Consider the following 18010-nt stretch of genomic DNA (forward strand, 5'->3'; position numbering starts at 1 on the left):
CAAAGCCGAGGGCAGCTCTTGCTCGCCAAGACCGAGGCACAGCGAATGCCGCTGTCTAGACCTACCCTAGGCGACCTTTAGCTTTGCTAAATTGGAATTTAGTATTTTATATATTGACTTATTCCCCCCCCGCCCCGTTTTCTTGCGTCCCGCTGCCTCTGTCCCGGGCGCGCCCCAGGATGGCGGGAGCAGCCTCCGCCCGGGGGGCGGGGCCGCGCCCACCCAATGGGATGGCAGAGGAGGCGTGGTCTCCCGGCGGAAGCGGGCGGGACTGGCGGAGCGGGGCGGCCAATGGAAGGCGGCGGATGGCAGCGGCGCGCCTGCGCGGCGGGTTTGAATCGGCGGCGGTTGGGGCGGCCGCAGGATGGAGGCGGCCGCGCGGTGAGCGGGGGCGCCCCATCTCAGGGCTGAGGGGCTCCGGGGGTCGCTGCCTGCAGGGAGGGCGCCGGGGACACGTGGACCCTTGCGCGGGGGCGCGTTCAGGCGGAGGGGCGGGTGCTGGGGGGAGCCGGGGGTGCCTAGGGGAGGGGGGAGTGCGGGCCTCGGCCTGTGCCCCAGGGCGCTTCCCCTCAGTGAGGGCGGTGGTGGTCTCCCCTCAGCCTGGCCTGACCTGCCCTGCCCTGTTGCCTTGCAGGAGCTACGAGGCTCAGATACGGAACTACCAGGGGACCGACCCGCTGGACCCATGGGACAGGTCAGCGCGCCCCAGGCCCGGCTGTTAGCAGAGCTGCTGGTGCACGACAGAATTGTAACTTGCTCGGGTGTGTTTCAGGTACATGCAGTGGGTAGAAGGATGTCTTCCCCTTCAAGAAAAGCAAAACTGCTTGCCCAATCTCCTGGAGCAGCTTGTGAAGGTGTTCCTAAGCGAGAAGAGGTACCACCAAGATCCAAGATTTATTAGCTACTGTATTAAGCTGGTAGGTATACGCTTTTTTAGGAATTAAGCTTTCTTGAAAAACTAAACTTGTTCCACCGTTCTGTAGTTCTGTGACTGCAAAGAGCTGTGGGAGCAATAGGAGTCCTCAGGGATGTGGTGTGGAATTCAGATGTATTGCTCTTTCCAAGCTCTGAGAACTTTTCAGCCTTGTTGAAGGATAGCATATTTTTTTTAAAACTATTAAGCTGTTGAGTTCATGAAAGGTGTCTTATCTATCAAGAGGTCTTATCTTTAGAAAATAATGCCTTCTTATAATGGTAACAAAGAAATAGTTATTGGAATTTTTGCTTGTAGTTTCCTTGGTTGTTTTTGAAAGTGCTTATGCATCTTCATCTTCTGCAGGCGGAGTTCATCACTTCTCCTTGTCAGTATTTTGATTACCTGTATGGACAGGGAATTGGTGCAAAGGCATCTAACTTCTATGTTGCTTGGGCTCAGCAGCTTGTAAATGAAGGCAACGTGCAGTATGCCGGAGCTGTCCTTCAAAAAGGACTTCACAACCAGGCACAGCCACGAGAGAACTTGCAACAGCTGTATTGGTAATTCTGACGTGTCTTTTACTTGTTGAGCTATTCGGATAACTTGTGGTTAATTTTTTTTTTCTTGTGTGCGTATGCCCTGTGCTGTAGCAGAGGTAGGCCGATGATGATTTTTGTGAAAGGTAGATATAAGCTTAACAATACTTCTTTGCTGTTCAATATTTGTTGGGTGTTTTGGAGAGTGTATTGAGAAAAAATAGCATGTCTTCAGTGAAGTAGGGCCCAGAAAGAAAATCCCTTAATTAATGGATTCACTTCCTGTTTAGTCTCTGATAAGTAAATCTGGAGTATAAAGATGCATAGCCTGTCCCGCTTCAGGCAGCGTGCCTTGGAAGTACTGTGTGTGAGCTTTATTACTTGGAAGCTCAAGCAAGTTGGCCATGCTAATGACGTTTTCAAGTTAGGGACATTTGCGTGCTTTCCAGAGTGCATTAATTGGCTGTAGCTCACCCTGTAGCTGCCTGTGCTTCTCTTGACACTGCCAGTTGAACGCATGCTTCAGCTGCTGCTTGACTTGGACCCCTTTTTATTTTGGTTGGTGGCCGTAGCTGAAAACGCAGTGAGATCAGGTATCAAACTCCTGATCTGAGCTTGATTTTTTTTCAGCCCTCTTTGGGGATATATTGACAATAATACATATATCCAGTTTCTTGTGCTTATCCTACAGTACTTAGCTGAGAGGGGGTGCCTGTCGGAGTTTAGCATTTAGCTTTGAAAGCGCTAGAGTTGGTGCTTATCATAATGGTATGTGTTCCCTCTGGTGATGATAAAACAAGAATCCGATTTCCATATACTGCTGCCTATTACAGGCTTTTTTTGTGTTTTTGAGAACGTGAAGTTAACAGGATATGTCCATATGCAATAATAAGCGTCCTGTAACTCACCTGAGTATTTTAGCATTATTTTTCAAGACATGATGACTGTACAGGGAAATTAAAGTTTTCTGGGAGGTGGGGAGAATGAGGGACAGGTGACTTAATGATAATAACTAAAGTTTCTTGCAATTTAGCTGGCTGCAGAATTATGATCCTCGGAATCCTCCTTTGCAAGGTGAGGCTAAAGATACCTGCTCGTGAGCTGTAGCTCAGTTTGGCAAATCTTTTACCTTGATCAGTGAGTTTTGTCACTGAAGAAAATAAATTTCCTGCAGAAACTAATTTTTTTTGTGTCCCATTTTCCTGGCCGTATTTAAGATTCATAAGGGGAGTGTATTCAAAATGAGGTATTAGTTTTCCAGTGCTTAAATTTTATAGAAACTCATAAATGAGAAAATTATTTCTACCCATTAATGCAAACCTGTATTATCTGTCCCAGGTACTGCTGTTATAAAACCACTTCAAACTTCACATGCTGCAAATCAAATGGCTCCTCGAAAAGATGTTTCAAGTCTTAATGACTCAGTGTCTGCTTGCAAAAATCAGGTAAATGACTATTAATAAGCACCTTAGATGTTGTGGGGAAGAATGTGGAGCTCTCGCATAAAATTTGGATTGATGAGCTTAACTCAATAAGAAAGTTAAGATATACGAACTATATCTGGTGTTTTTTGTGCTGTAAGCTTCATGTCTTCATGGAAATATCTCAATTAGGAAACGTTGGGACCCAGTTTTTTGTCACTTGACACGTTTCCAGAATCACAGATTAAGAGTGATCCATCCAGCTGGTTAGCATTCTTTGGAGGAATAATCTCAATAGATTCTCTGCCAGTCATGCTTCTTGGAAATTGTCTACACTGAATTCTCATGAAATTCAAGTTACTTCTTTAAATACTCTCTTTAAGAACAAACAAAAAATAATGTTAGAGGAAGAGAGGTTTCCGGGCTGGTCCTCAGTGGGATGATGGCTTCTTGTAGAAGTCAGTCTGTTGAGCTAGGAAATGACTAGGAGGTGACTTTGCCACAGTTCACGAGTCCCTCTGTAGCTTGCGAGGTCAGTCTTTAACTAAAGTTCCAGCTGAGGTTCTGTTTGTACCTTGTGGAGATCTTGAATTGACTTTACAGTCCAGATCCTGTCACCCTGTAGTCACCTTCCTTCAACCCCTTCCCCACAATAAAACAACAAAAACAAAACAAAAAATCCAAAACCAAAAAAGAGCACGCACCCCCCCCCACTACTTGTAACTCATTTTAGCTGACTACCAGAATGCAGCGCTCTTTCTTCTGAGGTCCGGCAAAGCTAATTGCAGTTCTTCACGGCCTTTCTGGCACAGTCAGATGAAACGTGAACGGGGAGCGAAATTAAAGACTGTGGGTAGGAAGCTGATGTAACCTTTCTCACCTTGGTTCTGTTTTCTAAAGTGCTTGTGACTTTGAGTTTGGCATTGCCTGCAAATACCAAAAAACGTCTTGGATGATGGAGTACAGCTTAAAACTTATTACGTCTGCTGCCTGTTCCTTAGCCCTGAGGTTGGTTAGTTTGTCAAAGAAATCGGATGAGGCTACCCAGTTTGTTCTTAACAAACCCTAGTGTTCTATAGCTTACATTCCTGTTTTTTGAAATAGTAACTGCCTGTTCAGCTATTTCCAGTGTCCTTCTGGACTGCAGTTTCCAGAGCTACATCTCTCTTGGTTCTCTGGGATCGCGTTTGTCTTTCAAAAGCTCTCAGAGATTACAGCAAGCTGTTCTATGGCTAATTCTTCAGGATAAACTTCTTCAGGCCCTGATGACTTGTAGAGTTCTCTTTCTAATCTATTCTTGCCATGCTCATGGTCTGAATTGTCATCTCTTCAATCAGAATTAAATATCAGGACCTTCTTGGTTGCCGGTCTTGTCAAAATGGATGATTAACTATAATATTGGAATTCTTTCTTTTATGTTTTTGTTTCCCCTGCCCTGCTTTAGGGTCCTGATTCTGCTGGTGCTCAGTCCTGGTCTTCTGGTGGAAGAGAAGAAGTGTAAGTGTTTGGATTTTTTTAAAGTCATGCTGTGGGAAAATTGACATGCTCCCAGAATAAATCCAATAAACTTGGATAGAGCTTTTTCTTATTTTTCCTCGCAGAAAGTATGTTACGTACATCTCCAAATCTGAAGTTCTTCCTAAGTCGTCATCTACTGTCGTCGAATGTGAGCAGGTTTCAATGTATGACAAAAACCTGCTCATATGTGAAGGCTCTGAACTTTCATTTGAGGAGCTAAGAGCCAAGAGATACTTCAAGAAATATGAGCGCCTCAGAAGACAGCAAGAATGGGGTATTCTTCTCTTTCCGTCTAGCTGTTTCATAAGCATGCTCATATTCTTGGAAAACTAGTACTTTGCTGCATTCGTTTCTTTTCAGCTTCTCTATTGAAGCCTGAAAACTTTCCCAAAGCCCAAGCTAGCATCCCTGTACAGAAATAGGGTGGGGTGAGCTTGGAAGCATTGGGTAACATGCCAAACAACTGACATGGGTGTTTACTGCTCATCCCTTGAGTTTGTCTGTTGAGACCTGGGTTGTCACAAAGAATGGCCCTCCTTCTGTGGAAACAGGAGGGATGTGTGAGCAGCTTCGTGTTCATAGAATCATAGAATGTGTTGGGTTGGAAGGGACCTCTAAAGGTCATCTAGTCCAACGCCCCCTGCAGTAAGCAGTATTAGTTACCCTGATGGGAGCTCTAGCTGTGGCTCTCTGACGCTTGTAATTCAAGATCAAGAGTGTCTTGGTTCAGAAGGAGCCCAGAGTGTGCTTTAAACTGTCTTATGGTTACATATGACGCCACAATTTGCCCAAGTCAATTAAGGGCACGCTGCAGCAAAGAGAGCAGCACTCTGTCTTCACTTGGCTGCCTTGGCAAACGTAGCTGTGGGGTGCCGCTTGTATAGTCAGCGATGGCATGCTCGTAGCTGGGATGGTCTCAAGGCAGAGTTTGTAATTTGAGGTAATACTTTTGTCTGGTGAATGACGACGTTTTGGAGAAAAAGCAGTGGGCTTTCAAATAGACGAATTAGGTCTTACAGAAGCAAAACCAAAACTGACTGCAAATAAAAGAGCAGCTGCTCAGAAGGGAGTTAGTTGTGTATCTGACCATTTATGGTGGGGGGAAACATTGCCGGCGGATGTTGCTGGATGAAAGAATTAATTATCTCATTTGGTAATGGAAGAAATGGATAAGTTGTTGTCAGTGGAACAAGGAGAGATTCAGTGGGAGGGAAGATGGTAATGCATTTTTAAAACAAGTGTTTGAGTCTGGATTTTTTTTTTTTTTTTTAATCTAGTAGTTATGTGTGATGATTCCCAGCAGAGGCAGCTCTTCCTTTGGGGACAGCAGGCTCCATCCCCACCCAGATTTTACCAAAGGGTCATATTGGTAGAATCTTTCAGATATGGTTTCCTTTTGTGCTGAGGATGGGTGCCACTAGCGTGCTTGCAGCAGCACGGAGCCTGGCACCACAAGCACGCGCCAGGTGAGAGGCAGGCTAGCCTGTGAACTCTGCTAAATAGCATTAGGGATGCCACTGGTTACCCAGCCAGCGCTGAGATAGTGCTGTGTAGCCTTCCCTTGAGGGGTCAGGAGTGAGAGGTTAGACGCTGAGTCCTGTGGGAAATACCTGCTTCGTTCAAACTTATGCCTCTAGATCTGAGTGTTGTCCTGCAGTTGCACAGACTATATATATATCTGAATTCTAAACTCAAGCAGCTTGTAATGTCTGTGTTGAGCAACTCATTTGGATACTGATTAACTGTTTCACTTCCTATCGTTGTTTTATCCTTAGAAGAAGAAGAGAGAGACTCCATAAGGAAAAAAGAGTCAGCTGTCCTTGAACTGCAAGCCCTGCAGCAGAAGCTGGAACAGCTCACCCAGCTCACCAAAAGCTTGGAGGAAACTAGACTGGAACCAGCATCTACAACGTCAGGTGAACCAAATAAAACAGTGGTAAGTATGTACTATGATCAATAGAAGCAGTCTTCATGAACGTATCTCATAAAATTTAACCATGCTTTAGACGGTAATCAGAATAGTTTGCTAACCAAATCTGGAAGTCAAGGCTGCAATACTTGATTAGTACAGATACCTGGTATAATTTTAAATGCCTGGTGAAATATATTTTAATTGTTAAACTCAAAAGTTCGTCTTTGCATCGCTGCGATTTAGTTGTAGTTGCATATGAAAGTTCTGTGATGCATGAAAAACTGTTCTAGTTATGCAGAAATAAAAGGGAAAATGGCAATGACTATACTTGAGGTGTATTTTTGAGCATAAAAGAACATTTCTTTTCTCTAAAGGTGCATCCGCGTGTGACACCCAGTGCAGCTCTACAGCAGAACTGGATGACATCTTGTCAAAGTTCAGATCTGCAAAATGCCCAAGGTCTGGTGCCAGGCCAGCCTCGATCAAGTACTCTATCATCCACTGCTCCTACACTGCAGTCAGTGAAACCTGTTGGCTGCCGGATGACATCAACCTCCCTGTGGGAAGCGACATATAAGAAGGATGCAGTCAAAGCTCAGCTAGAGCTCGGAGAACTCCAGACCAGTTTGTTACGCCCTCCGTTCAATAATGTTTCATCTCAGGAACGGGCACATCCTGACTCATCTCTTCATTGGAGCACTGGAGAGCAGTATGTATAAACAAGCTAATCCTTGCTCTGCAAATTGTCCAGTCTTCGGTATCTACACTTCAGCTGAGAATTAACTAAAAAAATTTCTTTATTTCTCTTCTGAAGTAGCCTGTAGAAACCAATATTTAGACACGGATCAAACTTATAGAACTTACAGTCCTCATCTCACGTTTTAATTCCTTTAATGTTGTGTTTTAATTTTAATGACCAAGAGGAAATTTAGTGTGTAACTGAAGTAATTATTCAGCATTGCCGTCACTGGCGTGCCTGAAATAAACAGCAGGTTATGCTTAGTTCGTGCAGGTCCCATGTGTTACATCTTGGCCGCAAAGGCCTCCAGAGAAGAAAAAAAGTGCTTGTATTTATCTTCTGCACTCTTGCTTGTGTGACTCAACTTATGCAGGAAACGAGATTGGGGACAGAGGGAGAAACCTAGGTTGGCAAAGCAAGCGTGGCTGCGTAGGCTCGGCCAACAAGAGGAAATGGAACCAATTGTCATTCACTTATATTATGGAGGTACTTGGAGGCAAACTGTATCCAAGAATGTAATGCCAGCATTTTAACCTTTTTAAAGGACTCTGCCTTTCAGGTTTTATACCTATTGGCAACTGTATGAGAAACTTCCTGGGGGGCAATCTCAATATTCTAAAGAGTCTTTGACTCCATTGTGTGACTGGAGTCATTCCTGGGGGGAAAAAAGTAGGATCACTAATTGCTGTCTGTCTGGGATGTTTCTTTTGCTCTAGGCTGGGGAAGGCCTCCATACTGCGTAAGGTGCAGTACTCTCGAGTCCTGAACTGAAGCTGGAATTCAAATAATAGCTTTTATTTCAAACTAATGTTATTAATCTTTCCTTTGAAGGCACCCTAACAAGGAATCCACTGGAGAAAATACTTCTGTGGACACGAAAGAAGGTACTAAGTCCAGTTTTGATAAAGACTGGTGCTTTTGGTAGACTGTTACTGGCTGGGGATCAATAGCCTGTGGCTTCTAGTTCCAACTGTAGCTAAGCTTTTTGACTTTCCTAACTCCATCCCATTGCTTGGGCAATGTCTGTATATCCCTTCCATGGAGCCAGTCCCCGTTTCCACCTTCTGTGCAACTCCTTTTTGTTTGAGCTCAGCTGGGGGTTTGCTATTTGTCCTTGTTGGCTTCCTGCCTGCTTGACTTTCTGGGTCAGAGTGGATCGTTTGGAGTTCTCAGAGGCCACCCAGCTGTCCGAGCTCCCTCTTGCTCTTCAGGGCAGTCTGCATTGGGAACCTGCCAAGCAGATCTCTGAACAAGCCAAAATCTGCTCTCCCAAAATTCTGGGTTGTCATTCTGCTACTTATCTTGTTTACTTCTCGTATTAACATTTTGCTAGCTCCTGAAATGTTAATAAACAATCCCAGGCTACTTCATCAATGATCTTGCTGTTCTCATTTCTAGCATCGAGGGTTGGAAATTCCTCCTTTGCTTCTGTCAACGCTTCTCAAGCTACCCCAAACACCTCACTGGGAGGAGCAATGCAGGCAACACCATTCAAAGTGCAACCTTCACCTACAGTTCATACGAAGGAAGCATTGGGTAAGCATCCGGAATAACATATGAGTTCCGCTGGAATTAATGGGATCTTGCCTGGTGATTTTAGTGGCGCTGAATCTATAAGGAGGCTACCTAGTGATGGGCGTGTCCACCGCTCAATCAAAGAGGAAGATTTATATTGGTACTCTTCTTTTGTGATTGTCTGGATTTTGACCAGAAATGGATGCTTTAATAACGTCCCATCAGCCACATCCTGTAAACTCCTGGATAAGTCACTGGTGGTACACCTGCCAGGCTTCTTTGGGCAGCGTGTTCTCTGAGCTGCTCTGGTCTGTACTGTCAGGGACTCCTGTTTCTGAGATGATGACCTACAATGGACTGATGTGGAAGAATGTTAACTGCTACCATGTAGCAAACTGCTGCAGCTGAATATATATCTGTAAAAATAATAAGTAAAAAAAAAAGCTCATTATATTCATTAGTCTTCCAAATATTTAGGATCTAATATCTAAGAAGATAAAGGAGAATTTGCTCCTTCGGGAGGACTTGAAATCTCCTCTTGGAGAAGAAAGTTTAAAAAAAAAAAGTCATGGTGCCAATGTATTGGACAACTTGGATCTTCCTGTTTCTTCAGTTGTCTGGAGTGTTTTAAACGCAATCCGAAGGAATAATTGGTTATATTGGCACTTGACAAGTGATAATAATTAATTAGCATTTGACTTGACTACTACAGAATGGAAAAACCTCTGAAAATTTCTTTTATTATACTGGGGGTTATATTCTTGTGGTTTTTTATTTCTTTTTTAGGGTTACTCATGGGTATGTTTCAAACGCCCATCTTGCCTGAACTGCCTTCTCTTAAAGAAAGCAAGGATCAATTTGAAGTCTTTTGCAGAAAAAGTGGTAAGTACTACTTATTTTTTCAGTCCATGATGTTTCACTCCTTTATTTTCTGTTTACCGCTCCCACCAGTCCTCGTAATTTTGAGATAAGTAGTTCTTTGATTAGGTGTGGAGTGAAGAAGCCACTTATTGCCTGATATCGAATTTAATTTATTGACAGATTCTAAATTTTGATGCACAGTCTGAGAACAGCAGAAGCACTTCACCGTTAGCAAGCCTATTAATGTGTGTATTAAACACATTACTTCTCTGGTGTTTAAACCGAAACTTTGAAAAGGAGTCAGCCGGTACTTCATATGAGTAAAGCTTTTTTCTAAAACATTTTGCAGGCTGGGTGTTAATATCTGAATCGCCATCTTATCGTAACAGTTAAAATTGTCTGAAAACCAGGCAGTAGCAGTGGCTTACAAGAGTGAGCACAGAGATATTTCGCAACTAGTCAGATGCAGCCAAGAAGGCTTCTGTACTTCTGGCCAGTCTTGGTTTTGGAACGGAAAAATCTTCCGCGTTCCCAAGAGCTTTTAGGAGAGATGAGTCGTGTGGCAATTCTGAGGATGCTTCTGGTCTAGCTGGATGTAGCCATGACCATCAGTTGCCTGGTTAGGGGTGAAAATGTGACAATTTATATAACCTTTGTTGGGTGAAGATAATATTGGTTATCGTTTGTTTTTAAGAGCCTGATGGAAGCCTGAAAGCTAATGTTGCTGCCCCTGTCATGCCTGCATTTGCTATCTTTGAAGATGAGAATGAAAAAGAGAACAGTGGGTAAGGAGAAAAAAAAAAAACGAAACAGCTGAGTTCAGTTTATTAAGAATTACATATAGGATTGATTCTGTTCCATGTAATTTTGTTGTGACTGTATTTGCCGTATTGGGGTAGGCTTGAATACGATCACTAGCAGCTGCGTGGAAGTGGCATGAGAAAGCTGTAGTTGCTTCTCTGTGGAATTGCGCAACTTTCCTGTTTGGACAGTGTGCTTGAGATGCTTAATTGTCTCCATAACTGGATAGCTTGTTTCTTTAAGCTACTGCAACTTCTCTAAGTATCCGCCAATGGGATTCTTTTTAAAAAAAATAAATAAATGTAACAACAAGTCTTTGTTATGATCAGTCTGCCTGGGAAAGTTTCTGGGGGAAAGCTATTCTAAACTACCTGTTTTGTCAGGATCCCGCAGCATAAAAACAAGCCAGAAGAGCCCAGAACTGTTGGAGAACGTCCCTTGACTGACTGTACAGTGGGTACAGAAGTGAGTGTTTGATCTTATTGCAAGAATTAGCCTTGAAAATGGATTATGTAGTTATAGGGGAGGTCAGAGGCAGTTGTATTTACATTTGTTCTATCCCAATCCTGCAACATTCTTATGAATGATACCTAGCTGAAGTCTAGATGCTCTTTCCCATTTCCTGACAATGGGACGAACTTTTTCCGTTGTTAATTTTTGCAAAACTTCTAGGAGCTTAATAGTGGAGACCTCTATCCCTAGAACAAAGCTGACTGCAGTTGATGTGCAGGTTTGGCGTCTGTTTGGGGGAGGAAGGACAGGGGGCAAGAGGCACTTAATGTTCTAATAACCACCTAGTAGTTTTCATAGCCAAGGAGATGCATAAAACTTAAGGCTGCTTGGATATAAGTGATCACTAAGTAATAGGCTTTTTAGGACTCCTACAGGTTTTTTTTTTTTTGGTCTAGAATTTTGCTGTGATACTGATTATTGCCAACATTCAGGTCTGATACAAAACTATGTAAACCTGTGATTTGGGTTATATTGCCATTCCATTATTTTTCTAATACTGTAAGTTGACACGGGCAAACTCAATATTATTGATACTGACTGCGGAGGCTGCTGGTAGGTTACGGTGGGGCTCTGGCAGGGCAGTTTTGATGGCTTAGTTTTAAATCTATATTTTTTTCCTGTCTAGGAAGAAACAGGGACACCGGAGTTCTTGAGGGATGATTATACAGTGTGGAATGTACCAAGTAATAACAAAACGTTAGCTCCCAGTCCAAACAACACAAGAGACTTTGCACGAGCTGCCCAGCTTGTATCAACACCGTTTAATTACCTGTCGGCACATTCCCGACAAGCTTTGGAGGACAAAGGTAAAATAATGAATACTTCAGGTTGAGAGCATCTAATTCAATACTGCGTAACTCCATTTCTGTGCCCCGATTACCTCACAGCCCTTGCTGAATACCACTTCCACTGCTGCCACCTCTGAGTATGCGTTCCTTGCAGAACAGCAGCTGGGAGCATGGGCTGGCCCAGCACATAAAATGGCCAAGAATTTTTAATTGGGAGAATAGGAGAAGGTGGCGAGGAACAAGAGAGGCTTTGTGCTGTAGAAGTACTCTTCTGAACCGTTCCAAGGGGTTGTAAATAGTCAAAAAATTGACTGAAGTCCCAGCACCACCTTCTTCTGGGGGCACCTTTATGTTTGTCTGCCCCTCTTTAATCTTGGAATACACTCCCTAAAGAAATCAAGCTGTTGTCTTTCCTTATATATTTCAAAATAGGCTTGTTCAGTTCTAGTTCTTGTGATACCTTAGCAACTTTCTGAGTTGCAGTGTGACTTAACCTTCTTGTCTTGGTAAGAGTACTCTAAATGGCCTTGCCTTTGTGGAAAATAAACATTTGCTATTGTTGCTACTCCTTTTGTTCAGCCTGTGGGGATGGCTTGCCACAAATGGATTTGGAGTTTTCTGGAGAACTGCACAAGCAGACAAAAACTAAGAAGCTAAGGTATGTCGTGACTTGCTGAGATTTTCAAGGCTTGAGAGCGCTGGGCAAATCTATACCAGAGCAGGCAGGTCTGCTACGCTGCTCTCGAATCAAGTTTTCCAAGTAGTCTAGAGCTGATGTATTTGTGTCAGACTGACTCTGCTTAGCACGCATCTCAGCGTTTTGCGGAGTTACGCGAACCTGGGTATGGTAGTAATGCCCCTGAAAATGCTCCGAAGATTTAAGTTTTCCGACACTTCTAAATTAAAAGTTAACTGTCCGGAAAGTTTTAATGGCTGTTTATGCAAAACTACTGCTTTCTTATCAATACTGGCTGAACTTATTGGCCAATGGACTTGAAAGTTGTTAGACTATGGATAACACAATATGACCAGATCTTATTTTCAAGAAATATCCATTTTATTAATGTTGGTTATGGCCAAAGTTGCAAGTGCGGACATTTGACATATTTTTGCTTACCGAAGATGCAAAAATACCATGGCAGTACTGTCAATTAACAATATTTTGTTTTAAATATGTAGCCCTGCTCTTGAACACGTTGCAGAACATGGAGAGCTTCAAGAAAATGTCTTGAAACAAGGAAACGTTACAGCTGCTTCTCAAAGATTACATGAGCAGACTGCCATGAGCAGAACTGAATATTCCTTGTCTGTTGGGGTGGACAGAATTTCCCACGAAAAGCTGTCTGGAGTCGGGCAGGACAGGACAGCCCCGAGCGTTAGAGCGGCAGGTACGGAGCATTGCCTACAGTTTTCTTCCGTCGAGTCCAAGACCAGAGCGGTGTCACGTTCTTGCAGCAGTGCTTTGTTCCAACATGAGGGTAGTCACTGCAGTGAGCAAACTGTCTCACAGCTCCTGCAAGGAGGTCGCTGCGTATGTAGAACTGATGTAAGGAAGGACAAGTGTGGGTCACACCTGTATTACATGATGCCAAAGATATTGTGAAGTAAAGGAGTACTCAGGAGTACCTAAGGGTTCTTTGCCAGTTGAGGCTCAAATACTATACTTCAGAACCTCTGTTTTCAACTTGCAATAAAAAATATTTCCGGGCAACTTTAACAGAAGGCATAGGTATAAAATCTGGATTGTCAAAATTAAGGAATGCTTAATTTATCCCTCTTTGATTTTTGTGTTGTGTCTTTTTGTTTTGTTCTAATCAGTGATACCCATTCAAGTATAGCTTGTGTTACCCCTTTGAAATGACAGTTTTCTTATACCTTAATAATTTTTCTTCTTTCCATGAAGTCCTTGTTGAAAACCCTTGGGATAAGGAATTGATTTGCAAGTTCCTATCGGAGCTTCCTAAACCACTCCACACCTATGCCAACTACTTTGAATGGAAATCTACTCTTCCGTCCATCATACTGAAGGCTGAACTGCCACTGGGTAAGAGCTACTTCAAACATTTCACTTTAAAGCACTTCTGAAGTTTGTCTGGGAACCTCTGAAGTATTTTTTTTTTTTAATTCAGTTTACTTGCACGTATACCCAGATAGCTTCCAGATTATCTAAAACTCGGATTTGAAATTATACCTGTTTTTCTGTTTGTCTTTTGTAGCATAAGCGTTTTTGATTAGGCATTCTGAGTAGGGGAATTTTCCTAGTTTTCCTTTCCTAGTAATCTGTGACACAACTCTCCAACTTTGTATAGAGCAGCAGTCCCGTGTCAACAAAATCTGTGTGACAGTAATTGCAACATGCTTGTATGACTTAAACACTAGTGTTTACTTTTTAAGGAATGCACTTTGGAATTTGATTACTTCCAGGGAGTCGGGCTAAAATAGAAGCACTGATTTTTATTTTTTGGTTGGTTTTTTTTTTTTTATGTATGCGCGGCACTACACAGCGCTCTTGTTCTCAAGACCGAGTATGGTCTCTCTTCTATGGAAAGGCTGGCTAGCAAGAAGAGACTTGTAGAGAAAGACTAGCGCTCGAGTTAAAGCAATAACTTAGATAGGCTGGTGCTTTTTCTTTTTTCTATTTTATTTTTCTGAGCAGTGATGTCTCTTCTGAAGTTTGCAAGCAGGACTTAATGTTGTTAATCTCTTAAAGGTTCTGGCTCATTCCACGTGGACTGCTTGGTTGGAGAGGGAGCTTTTGCTCAAGTGTATCAGGCTTCCATTCTGGATGCAAGTAACCCTAGAAACAATCAGAAAGTAATATTCAAGGTAAATAGTGTTGATTCAGAATAGCTCTGCTGGAAAATTCATGAGTCTTAACGGTAATGACACCTACCCTAGGTGGATTCTGATGAGTTTTCTTATTTATAAATAAGAAGTAAAGCGCATTGGTCTGTCCGCAAAGCCTTGTTCAGATTGAGTGCTGTGGTGTCTGATTCATTCTACACGGGGAAGTTATTTATCCTTTTGAGTCAACTTGCCTTTTCATCTCCTCATTATAAAGCAGTCACAAGTATCCTAAGGAGTAAGACTTACGGCCAGGCTATCTTTCTCAGCTGAACAAAGGCAGCTACTCATGCAAGTGCGCTTAGTACACAGTAAATGAAAGTGTGCGTGGATTGATGATGAAATTCCTCTTGCTACTAGATACGTGCTCGCTAGTTTGCGACAAGCATTTTTGCGCTTTGTGCAGCCAGCCTGTTTGGTGGCAGCTGGCTGTTACGGCGACTTTGCTGGGTGATACCTCTCTGGTATAGTTTTATTAATAAACACACTTGTCTTGACGGCGATTGTAGATTGAGCAGCTCCCTCGCTGCTCTGCTGCGTCTTGTTCCACGCTGCTCCAGTACAGGAATGAGCAACAGATGACAGCATGTGTTTACAGCAGAACCGCTGCCAAGAGGAAAGTCTGTGCAACCGCGGGGTCAGCTTAGTCCAAGAGGGTTATACTAGGTCACGCAACCCTGCCTCCACTGCTGGCTGGGAGGGCATGCGTGCAGCTACTACAGCCTGGCTGAAACATGGTTACGTGATTGAGTCGACACCCACACCCCCACCCTTAGCCTCTCCAGATCAAATCTATCTTTGGAACCTTTTTGTGCATCTCCGTTCCAACGTTTAATCTTTCGGGGGGCGGGGGGGGAAGTTTTCGTGTTAACACCTTACCTGAGAGCTTCCTAGCATGTAAAGATAGCTTTAGGTTTTTTTGAGCATCAGCTATTCAACATAGTGGGGGAAATAGTAGGGGAAGGAATTGGAAAGGTTTTCCTGTTTTGACTAAAAAAGCTTTTTCTCTTACACAAAATGTCTGTTGCCAGCAGAAACATCAGTGTTGCAGAAAGACTGACGTTTTAAAGAACACAAAAGACTGTGTAAGCCAGCGTGGAATTGTGGTGTGTAATTGAAGTCTTGAATCAAGAAGATTAATCATTGACTATTGACCTGAGGTTAATTACTGTAGATATAAGTGCTTTATTTGGTCAAGAGGAAAAATGCCTAGTCGGCCATTAAAAAAACCACAAACAAACAAAAAACCCCAATCTGAGAAGAACTTCTGCTTTAATGCTAATAGATTTTCCTAGTAAATCAATTTTTTGGTTACAGGTCCAGAAGCCTGCCAACCCTTGGGAGTTCTATATAGCAACACAACTGGTAGAAAGGCTCGATCCAAGTATACACCATCTCTACATCCACTTTTATTCTGCTCATTTCTTTCAAAATGGAAGCATTTTGGTTGGTGAGCTCTACAACTATGGAACATTGCTGGTAAGTGTGATCAGCTTGTGCTCTGGAACTTGTATATTCTTTTTGGCGTCCTATTAATTACAGTATTCGGATGTCTCCTCTACTCTCCACTTTATAGACCTTCATTCTGAGCCTATTCTGTGTTTGTCAACATGGACGCGTAATCCATACAGAGTTGTTTCTGTGTAGCTGATGGTTCTTCCCTATCTTTTTTGTTTACAGAATGCCATAAATATTTACAAAAAGCTTCCTGAGAAGGTGATGCCTCAAGCACTCGTAATCTACTTTGCTGTAAAAATTCTTTATATGGTGGAAGAGCTCCACAGCTGCCAAATCATTCATGGTGACATTAAGCCTGACAATTTCATACTTGGAGAAAGGCAAGTATTTCCCTTTGCTACCTGAGATGCCAACATACTATGATATCATGGCCTTGATACTTACATGATCACTTCATGTCATCGTGACTGAAGGTTTCTGGACAACGATATATGTGACATAGATGGTCTCTCTCATGGCTTGACGCTCATTGACTTGGGACAGAGTATAGACATGAAACTATTTCCTGAAGGAACCGCGTTCACTGCGAAGTGTGAAACATCTGGATTTCAGTGTATCGAAATGCTGACGCAGAAACCGTGGAACTACCAGGTATGAGGTTGCATAGACAGCCTGAACGTTTGGAGCTTACTGTATGCATCTGTTGTGAATAAATGGAGTATAGAAACGTTAGGGTTTTGCACCAGAGTTGTAGCTTCAGCTTGTTACTTTAAAAACACGATCCTGAACCCTCTTCTTACAGAGCTTGCCCTGTTGGCTCCACAGAGTGTTTTTCAGCTGATTTTTAGTGGTCTCAATACATTTTTAATATAAGACTTGTTTATACTTTGTTTAGACTGACTACTTTGGCATTGCAGCAACGATCTACTGCATGCTCTTTGGTACCTACATGCAAGTGAAGAACGAAAACGGTACCTGGAAGCCTGAGGGAAGCTTCAGAAGGTTGGTGTTGAATCTTTTCAAAACGCTCCCTTGTCTAGAAAGATGTGGCGTTAGTACCAGGTTTCTCTGAGGTTAGTTTCTGGCGCAGCGTTTGGCGTTACTTGCAATTACTTCCTCATGCCCTGTGAACTGTGGGTTCGGTGCATGGGAACTGCTTCATAAAATTCACTGACTTAAGGACAGGAAGTGTTTCAGCAGCGGACGTGGCAAATTGCACAGCGTCCTCAGCTCCTTGCTGCCTGGAAGGAGGAAAAACAACTAATGAGGAAAAATCCCACTGGTTCATTAAGCAGCATGCCACAACAGGAGCTGCGTTATGTTACAGCCATGTCTGCAGTTGCTCCAGCCTGTAACGGGGGAGAGAGCAGGGCAAATACAGGAAATAGTATTTTTTTGATGCGTTTTTGTTCCTTTGCAGGTTTGCCAACGCTGACTTGTGGAAAGAGTTCTTTGAGAGCATGTTAAACATCCCCAATTGCCACAGCCTGCCTTCTCTAGGAGTTTTGCGCAAAAAGCTGACAGACTTATTTTGCAAGTCATACGCAAAGGAAATAAAGTTAATTCGGAACAGATTTGTTGTGTTGCTCATAGAACGCAAACGGTCACGAAAATAAGCATTTAGTTTGCACAGTTACTGAGGACTGGCATTTTATTGACGTGAAATCTTTTTGTAATAACTTGCTATAAAAATAAACGTTCTTGGGGTTGATAACTTGCCTCTTCCTGTGCTTTTGTGGAAAAAAAATGACATTAAAATTACTCGTTAATTTAACTTGTCCAGTTTGGGAGGCGTGGGCATGCTGGAGACTGTAGACAGTTCTCATAATGTGTATTTCGGGGCGGGGGGTGCGGGGAAAGCTGGTGAAAAGTATTGTACAGGTGAGCTAATTGCTTTCAACCTCCCCCGGGATTTTTGAAAAAGACCATGGAATCATTCCCGTTGAAGGGACCTTGGGAAGTCAGCTGCTCTGACCTGAAAGCAAGGTCGAGGCCGAGTTCAGACCCAACTACGCTGGCGACCCTTAGCTCTCCTGCAGAGGCCGGGAAGCGTATGGGTGATAAATGCAGTTCGGCCAGGTGAAGGGCAGGCTGGTCTTTGAAATGCAAAGCGTATGGCGAGGTCTTGAGGATGATGAAGAGGATGGTGAGGCCTTTGGGGAGGAGCAGGTTGTTGGAAACGGGAATG

At 43.1% G+C, this 18010-nt stretch overlaps 1 protein-coding gene across 3 annotated transcripts; it reads left to right on the plus strand.

The window, feature by feature from the left end:
- Nucleotides 1-19: 19 nt before the first annotated feature.
- BUB1 (BUB1 mitotic checkpoint serine/threonine kinase) lies at nt 20-17528 on the plus strand. 3 transcript variants are annotated; one of them, XM_054197344.1, is made up of 25 exons: nt 20-381; nt 635-694; nt 773-917; nt 1280-1476; nt 2486-2526; nt 2791-2897; nt 4318-4370; nt 4475-4665; nt 6167-6327; nt 6678-7012; nt 7874-7926; nt 8441-8578; nt 9344-9439; nt 10113-10203; nt 10603-10684; nt 11358-11538; nt 12100-12178; nt 12700-12908; nt 13424-13564; nt 14231-14346; nt 15682-15843; nt 16045-16202; nt 16296-16473; nt 16718-16824; nt 17243-17528. In XM_054197344.1, exons 1-25 carry the CDS (start codon nt 365-367, stop codon nt 17436-17438), a joined length of 3294 nt encoding a protein of 1097 aa, XP_054053319.1. In that variant the 5' UTR covers nt 20-364; the 3' UTR covers nt 17439-17528. The 3 variants fall into 3 exon arrangements, with proteins under 3 accessions (XP_054053319.1, XP_054053320.1, XP_054053321.1); XM_054197345.1 differs by having other exon boundaries at nt 6170-6327; XM_054197346.1 differs by lacking the exons at nt 20-381; nt 635-694; nt 773-917; nt 2486-2526 and having other exon boundaries at nt 1392-1476.
- Nucleotides 17529-18010: the final 482 nt, after the last annotated feature.

Source organism: Rissa tridactyla, chromosome 3, assembly GCF_028500815.1.
Source record: "Rissa tridactyla isolate bRisTri1 chromosome 3, bRisTri1.patW.cur.20221130, whole genome shotgun sequence".
Lineage (NCBI taxonomy): Eukaryota > Metazoa > Chordata > Aves > Charadriiformes > Laridae > Rissa > Rissa tridactyla.

Bases quoted from the DNA above. Each gene is read 5' to 3' on its own strand.
- BUB1 (XM_054197344.1), top strand. The intron at 1,477-2,485 runs GTAATTCTGACG...CTTGCAATTTAG, and splicing joins AACTTGCAACAGCTGTATTG to CTGGCTGCAGAATTATGATC. The intron at 7,013-7,873 runs GTATGTATAAAC...TTTCCTTTGAAG, and splicing joins CATTGGAGCACTGGAGAGCA to GCACCCTAACAAGGAATCCA.